This window comes from Cavia porcellus, unplaced genomic scaffold, assembly GCF_034190915.1.
Source record: "Cavia porcellus strain 051 isolate PalLab524CR breed Dunkin Hartley unplaced genomic scaffold, mCavPor4.1 scaffold_32, whole genome shotgun sequence".
NCBI lineage: Eukaryota > Metazoa > Chordata > Mammalia > Rodentia > Caviidae > Cavia > Cavia porcellus.
This window is the reverse complement of record NW_026947515.1, coordinates 38,042,916-38,051,382: the sequence shown is the minus strand read 5'-3', so window position 1 is coordinate 38,051,382 and position 8,467 is coordinate 38,042,916. Positions and strand designations below refer to the sequence as shown.

Here is an 8,467-nt window from a genome sequence, read left to right as displayed (position 1 = left end):
AGGACGGGCGGTCGGGCGCAGGGATGCCCCTCGGGCGGCGTGGCGGCGGCGGGGAAGACGAGGCGCAGGCGATGCGGGCCTCGAGGTCTCCCGACTCGTCTGCCCCCGGGACCTCGGGGGAGCGGAGCGAGGCGGGCCGTCCCCGCGGGGTCGGTGTCTGGCTTCGCCCGCGCCCCCGGCCGGCTCTCCGCCGAGGGCCGGAGGACGCGGGGCGGGCTGGCTGAGCGCAGCTCCCTCTCTCCGCAGGCGCCTTCTGCGGCGGGCGGACGGACTCCTCGGCGCGGCGGGGCCGGGGCGAGCTGGACGCAGCATGATGCGCGCCGTGTGGGAGGTGCTGGCCGCGCTGGTCGCGCTGGCGTGCCTGGTGGGCGCGGTGCGCGCCGGCCCCGGGCTCAGCATGTTCGCGGGCCAGGCGGCGCAGCCCGACCCCTGCTCGGACGAGAACGGCCACCCGCGCCGCTGCATCCCGGATTTTGTCAACGCGGCCTTCGGCAAGGACGTGCGCGTGTCCAGCACCTGCGGCCGGCCCCCGGCGCGCTACTGCGTGGTGAGCGAGCGCGGCGAGGAGCGGCTGCGCTCGTGCCACCTCTGCAACGCGTCGGACCCCAAGAAGGCGCACCCGCCAGCCTTCCTCACCGACCTCAACAACCCGCACAACCTGACGTGCTGGCAGTCGGAGAACTTCCTGCAGTTCCCGCACAACGTCACGCTCACGCTGTCGCTCGGCAAGAAGTTCGAGGTGACCTACGTGAGCCTGCAGTTCTGCTCACCGCGGCCGGAGTCCATGGCCATCTACAAGTCCATGGACTACGGGCGCACGTGGGTGCCCTTCCAGTTCTACTCCACGCAGTGCCGGAAGATGTACAACCGGCCGCACCGCGCGCCCATCACCAAGCAGAACGAGCAGGAGGCCGTGTGCACCGACTCGCACACCGACATGCGCCCGCTCTCGGGCGGCCTCATCGCCTTCAGCACGCTGGACGGGCGGCCCTCGGCGCATGACTTCGACAACTCGCCGGTGCTGCAGGACTGGGTCACCGCCACTGACATCCGCGTGGCCTTCAGCCGCTTGCACACGTTCGGCGACGAGAACGAGGATGACTCGGAGCTGGCGCGCGACTCGTACTTCTACGCTGTGTCCGACCTGCAGGTGGGCGGCCGCTGCAAGTGTAATGGCCACGCTGCTCGTTGCGTGCGCGACCGCGACGACAGCCTGGTATGTGACTGCAGGCACAACACGGCTGGCCCGGAGTGCGACCGCTGCAAACCCTTTCACTACGACCGGCCCTGGCAGCGCGCCACAGCCCGCGAGGCCAACGAGTGCGTGGGTGAGTGGGGCGCCGCGGCTACGCGCGAGGTGGGCGGGGGGGGGGCTCGCAGCCGGGGTCCTGGACAGCGCAGAAGCAGCGGCGTCTCAGGATTGGGGTTCTGGCGGGAAGCGCGTTCGGTGATGACGGGGACCCGAGAGGGCTGAGAGCGGGTCCATTCTCTCGCGTGGCGCTCGCGGTGGACACCCGGGTTTGCGTCCCGGGCCCTTAGAGAAGCCAAGAAACAGTGGCACAAATGCTGCTGCAGGTTGGGAGTGGCGGTAGTGGCTTGGGGGAAATTGGTAGAAAAGCTTCCATTCCTCCCTCTCAGTTCGCCTGGTCCCTGGGATTCACCTCTGCCCCACCCCCTGTCCTAGGGCTGCAGCTGGGCGCGCGGTTGGGGACCCCGGCCCTGTTCCCAGGAAGTTTCAGCTCCAGAGCTGTAAATCCCTTGGGAGAAGCCAGAGCACGGCAGTTTGGGGCTCGTTCAACACCCGACAGAAATCACGCTTGCACCCTCCATTTGTCTTTTTATGGTTCGAAAAAATTTTCCTTTTCTCTTTTGAACAGCATGTTTGTGTTAGCCAAAGAAGAGCTATGTGATTTCAATTAATTACTATCTACAGATTACAAAAGAGGGTTCAGTGACTATTTTAAACTAATGCAATCTTAGCCCCCCCAGAAGGAAGTACACCAGATTTTTTTGTTAGCTTCAGGGTTTGCTGAAATTGAACAGTTTTAGATTAAGTAAGGGTCCAGCGTCTGGATTTTTAATGAACGTTTAATTCCTGAAAGAGAAGTCTGTCAAAACTGGGCACTGGTGAATAAGTTTGGATCAGAAATGATGTCGTAAAAGGGATACATACATTCTACTTCGGAATTGTACAACTTTGTTAGTGCAGAAATTCTCTGGCATCTATTTGTTACTGTTTAGAAAGAGAGCAAGAGGGAGAAAGAGTAGTTTTTCAGTGTGAAATGTAAATTCTCAAATCCCACACAGATTGTGATGGAAATCATTTTAGCCCATCCGTGTGCCATTTGGTGCCCATGTTTTGTGGAACACGTAGCTCTTTCCTCCTCCTCCCTCCCCACAAACGCCAAACAGCCAGCATCAGTCTCTTCAATTGCCTCCCCCTCTGAAGCACACTGCAGTTTGCTGGTCCCCACAAACACACGTTTTAAGGTCTGGTTCTGATTAATTGTGTCATGTTGTTGTCGAATAGTTTGTGCCTCATGACTGCGGATGCAGACTTTTGAGCAAGAGAATGGAAAACATGTCTTGGAGGTCGGCACAGAGGCCGGGGCAGGCGCCCTGGTCTGCAGACGCCTGCGCCTCCTGTTGCATGAAGCAGCCTCCATTTTTCCTCAACGTGACCTGCTCTTGCAGACCTAATTGTTCATCCCCACCCTGCAAGGGACAGAACCGGCTTCCAGTCTGAAGAGACTTTTCGGGATTCTGCAGAGTAGCTGTACCCCGACTCAGTGGTCTTGGAGAATAAAGTTCCTTTGATCTGCTCAATGCCCTCAGAAATGTTGGTTTTTCCCATCTCATCTGTCCCCTTCCTTTCTTCTTTTCTTTTCTTCCTTTTGTGCGTAAAAACCCTTTATTGACGTTTAAAGAGTTTCCCAGGGTTTTGCTATCAGTTTTAGTTTGTATATGCATATGAAAGATGACTTTGTACGGGCCCTAGCAGGGCCTAATTGGACAAATGCAAGTGAATACATTGAGGCAGATGAACGGAAGGTCGTGGAAGAATGTTACTGGCCTCCAGATTGCTCCAGCCTTGGCATTGTTCAGGTTCTCACCACCCCCATGGCTCCCTGTCACTGTGGGCCTGAAGACTTAACTTGCATTTCTTACAAAGATAGCTGAACACTTGAACTAATCTATAGTTTAGGATATTTTGTCTTTCCACCAAAGCACTATGTACACAAATTGGATTGACCTTTTTTTTTTTATTTTTTGCCAAATTGAGCAATCAACTTATTAACTAGTAATTAGCAAGCATTTTTGTTCAAAAAGTTTAATTAAGCCTGATAAGTACATAATCTACATGACAAATGATCAGCCAGAGATACTTTTTTCTGGTTTTTACTGAAGTTATTTTAATTCTGAGTATTTAAAGTATCTTTAAATCTTGTCAATTATTCAGTCATTTCATTAAAGCAACGCCAATTCAACTCTGCTAAAGTTATTTATAGTTTCCTTTTTGAATAGATGTTCTGATACCTGGTAGCTATAACTGGGAACATCAGATTGAAGTTGCCATAAAGTCTTAATTGAAGTCTTAGTGATTTTTGCATCATTCTGTGAGAGAAAGCCAGCAAGGACAATTTAGGAGTGATTTACAATTAAAGGTCGAGCTTTTTATGAAAAGGTCCTGTAGTGGAGATATGTGAAAGAATTAGTATTTGACAGGTTTTTTTTTTTTTTATTTTAAAGATACTGAGGAGTACTCTGATAGGAAAAAGCATTAATAAATCCTTCAAACACTGACTTTATACTATCAGAGACTCGGGATGCCCTCCCCCCCACCTAGTCCCATCTTGTGAATTTCACACTGTTGACTTCAAAGTCAAGCTACTCAGACTCTTTACAACTAAAATATAGTAAAGTGTATTTTTTAAATTCCAAAACTCGGTCCTGATAGAAATGGGACATTATTACCATGTCATGCTGTTTTTGCCTTCATAAAATAATGAGACATGATTTATAGTAGACTGAAATGGCATACTTTCCTACGTTAATCTTCATTTCTCCCTAAAAATAACCCTAGAAACTTAAAACATGTTGGTGTTATTTGACTGAATAATCCTGCACTCAGAGCTGACGTATATTTACAGATTACTAAGAAGTGCACATAGCCTGTCTGCTTTCTTTGCTCCTGCTTTCATTTCTGCTGTTATTGCAAGGCCATTTTCTCTGCAGAGTAAATGTGAACTCTCCTTGAAATCTAGTTTTATTTTAAGTGGAATTTTGGATTTCTTCTTGAAAAAAAAAAGACCGAAACAATATGAAAGACAAGACTATGTATAACATTACAGCCTCAACAGTTCTCAGTGGAATAACTAAATACTTTCTTCCGCCCATATGTATCATAAAAGCTGCGTTCACATGCTTTTATACACATGTGCATTTACATTCCCTGTGTAAAGAAGCACCCGTGCATGTGGGGGCCTCTACATTCAAGGGAAAATGCACGAACAATTTTAAACCACCTGGGTTGCAAGGCCCTTTTTCTCCTCTTTCTGCTTTTTTTCTTTTCAAAAGAGCATCTGAGGACCATATTGTGTATCATAAATTATTGACATCAGTTTTAATCAGTGTCCCCCTGACGTGGGAGCTGTGTTAGTATTTAGTGCCTGACGAAGCATGCTGTTTAATCTCGCTGTGAAGATGTCAGCGTGAGCCTGTGCCTAGTTTGTGACAGGTTGAGCTTATGAAAACTCGTTTTGCCACTTACTCTGTGGCTTTGCATGGCCCAGCTGTAATCCAAAACCCACACAAAAGACGCCTCTGCAAGATGAGCACCGTGCTGGGCTGGTCTCCTATGGCCATGGGTACCTACGACATAATGCTCATAATTGTTTAAACATGGCTTTGAGGAGGGGGCGGTCGCACGCTGTAAATGGTTCTGTGCGGGCCCACTATCAACCCTGGCAAATGAGGGAATTTATATTGAAGGTGTTGCTGTGAGAAATCCAATGCCCTGCTAAAGATCCTTATAAAAATCAGAAGGCTAAAATTATCTGATGCCTTGTCCAGAGCCTGGTACATAGCTGTGGGTGAGTATATTTTTTAATAGGGTAATTATTATAATTACTGCCATTATGATGATTAACCCTTGAGGCCTTATTCTTTGCCAAGCGCTCACATTAATTTAGTCATTTAATAATTGCAACTGTGTTAATAATAGGCTCTATTATTGTCCTTATTTTAGAGGTGAGGAAAATGTGGCCTAGAGAGATTAAGTGGTTTACCTAAAGCCTCATAGTAGGTGGTAAAGCTGAGACTCTGGCCTGATGTTTGTGCTTTGGTTTATTGCATTTTCTCTGCTGCCTCTCAGTAGGATGGATGGATGCATGCATGCATGGATGATTGAGCAAATGAAACATTAAATGAATGGGTAGCTGTTACTCATGTGTGTATAGGAGAAAAGCTGGGCCAACCTGTCACTTCCTGCCAACCCTGGAGGTGGTTCCTGAGTTGTATTTTGTCACAGTAGTATTACGTTACAGTCACACATTCCTAAATATGAAGTTTTATATGAGAAGTTTTTCCCTATCTGTCTTCTCTTAGCCAGTGGGCCTAGGGAGACCTGGGGGTAGGACTGTAAGGGAAGAGAATATAAATACTTTGTTGCAGGTTCTCATCATCTACCAGTGTGGCTAAACACCAAGTCTTCATTTCAGCGCATATGATCATTCTCAAAGGTGATAAAGCTGATAATCAAAAAATCCTCTTTATGAAGGCTGTGTCCTCTCATCTCCTTCCCATCCTGCTGCTTTACCAGAATATATTGAATACAAAAAGTGTCCGACAATGTCACTGCAGATAGCTTGACTGTGGTGTAGGGCTGTCATTTATCTGTTGACCAGTGGCCCCTGGAGTCAGGGTCTTATTAGCACCTGGTAGCTGGAACCTTCCAGGAGGAAGGCAGGCCACTCCAGCTCCACTGAGAAAGGAGGGAAGTTTGTTGGGGAAGCTCTTCCTGGCTCCTTTCACCCTGCCCAGACTTCTCTGACCTCCTCCTCTTGGAGAAAAATGAGATCCTCAGAAAACTATTTGAGGCTTTATGTCCAGAGTAAATATTGGAAAGGCAGTGGGTTGCAATTCAGATGTTCCCTGGAAGGAATCCCCTCATTTTCTGCTCACAGCTGGTATCGATATTTCCTTCTTGAGATGAGTTGTGCTTTTCATTAAGCAAATTTTTTGTCTTGGGATTAAACCAACATTGTATTCTTAATAGACTTTTATGTTTACACTTTAAAAGTCCACTGGGTTGTTATCCGTGTTATCTTGATGGCTTCTACAGTATGTGCTGTGCACGCTGGCTTCACCAAAATGAATGCCTCTCTGGGGAACTGGATATAAAACAGCCTTATCTGTGGATGCACAAGTACGGATGTTTTGTGAGTCAGTATTTTTTTCTTCCTTACAGAAGTGATAATCATACCTTGAGTTTCTGCAGTGCCTTTCATTATAGGGAGGCAGGAGATCTAGGAGGGCTTTTGAAATGCTCAGGACTTAAAAGCCTGACACTTGTAGAGTGGTGCATAGCATTTTGCCTCTTGTCTGGAAGCTCTTGTGATCTCCACAGCCCCAGGAGGCGGGGCATTGGTTTGGGTGGCCATGAAGCTGCAGAGTTTAGGATGTCATTCCCAGGTGGTTGTCAGGTTAAGTCCCGAAGACAGACCACAAACCCCTACTGAGTGCCAGGCATTGTATGAGGTGCTTTCTGTGTGCTTTGTTCAATTAATAAGATTGCCACAAGGAAGGAAGCTTTTCAAAAACAGATGTCCCCTGCCACCAAAAGGCAGTTTGTACACACACAGGACTAAGTGTGGACAGGCCCGCAGGGTCCATTGGAGAGAGCAGGGGGTATCAGCAGCGTTTGTTTCATGGCTGATCACATAAAAGCCGTGTCCTATTATAATACGGCTCTGAGGGACAGCTCTTCTAATAACACTTGGAATAAGTGAGCTGCTGGGGCCAAGCCTCTAAGCAGGGATGCTTGCCTCGGAACTCTGCACTCACAAGGCTTGACTGCTGTATTGTATTGAGTTCCTTGTCACATTTCTTGTGTTCTGACTCTAAAAACGTATCTATTGTAAAGGCAGAACTGGATTTCAATTTGCCTTTAAAAAAGTTAAGTACTTCGTGAGTGAGTGTGGTGGCACATGCCTGTACTCTCAGCTACTCAGGAGGCTGAGGCAGGAGTCTTGCCTAGACAATTTAGCAAGACCTTATTTCAAAATAGAATTAAAAGTGGCTGGAGACGTAGCCCAGTGGCAGAGTGGTTGGCTCGCATGTTCAAGGCCTTGAGTTTAGTCCCCAGAACCAGGAAAAATTTCTTTTTAAATGAAGTACTTTATGTAAATTACCTCATTGTCAAAAGGCAGAGACTGATTCCAGTGGTCATTTCTTACTTGTAGAAGTGCCGGTTTCTTTTCATCAGCAGCTCCTGGAGGCTTGGGCAGGTTCAGGTTCAGTTCTCTTCTCAGAGCTTCTTCCCCCAACACTTAAGCTCTTGCCCCAAGCCTCATTTTCTTGCAGAGTCAGCTGATGGCACTCAGAGCACAAGAGGAGACCCCATCTGAAGGTACAGGTGTATCGATGGTTTGGGAGTTCCATCAAGGAACTTGGTGTCAGGACTATCCCTGGAGACCCCTGGGCCACCTGCCATTGTTATTTATATACTAGCTACAGTTAGGTGTAGATGAATTCATGTTGCGTTACACTTAGGCACATAAAGACGATCCAGGAGAAACATAGTTCTCTAAGCATAACGGGTTTCAGATTATGGAAACAGGTGGCTTTTTCAGCAGTCAAAGCAAATCTACTGGACAAGAAGTTGGCAAGCTGGACAGTAACCCTGGGTACTTCCCAACATAAGTCAGTGCTTAACTGGGAGAAGGTGCTAGAAGTCTGTCTCTCTGGAGGATTCAGGATTAGCCTTGGGGAGGTCTCTGTTCCCTGCACACATGGCCATATATTACTTGGGACCCCTTTCTGGCCAGTGCTGTGGCTAGCCACCGGTCCTTTCTCCTTGCAGTTATGAGGGGTTATTGATGATGGTGTCCAATTTTCACACATTCCAGAGGCTCCACACTTAAGTTAGACAATGTGTAGGACCACGAGGATCTTGAAAGTGGCTGGCTTTGAACGCTTAGTTCTAAACAAGTGAGTTCTAAATGAGGAAAGAGATAGATCCTGTAGTTTGCTGAGGGACTGTGTGTTGTGCTGGGTTCTGTATTTGACATCCAGAGTGATAGACACTTCCTGTCTGCTCAATTACCATTGTCAGGGCTTCTGATTTCATCTGTTCCTGCTTAGAGCTGCTGTGGTGAGTTCTGTGGTCCCTCTTATCCAAAGGGTTCCCAGATCCTCATGGGATGCCTGAAACCACCCACAGTACTGATCCCTATCTATACTATGT

The 8,467-nt window shown here is 48.1% G+C and overlaps 1 protein-coding gene across 2 annotated transcripts in view; it reads left to right on the top strand.

Annotated features, from left to right (window-relative positions):
- Positions 1–8,467, top strand: part of Ntn1 (netrin 1) — a 197,135-nt gene that overhangs the window by 15,253 nt on the left and 173,415 nt on the right. For both annotated transcript variants that reach the window (XM_063242122.1, XM_063242121.1), the window contains exon 2: positions 247–1,328. In XM_063242122.1, coding sequence (XP_063098192.1) covers positions 311–1,328 — 1,018 coding nt within the window. In that variant the 5' untranslated portion in view covers positions 247–310. The remainder of the gene's footprint in view (positions 1–246; positions 1,329–8,467) is intronic.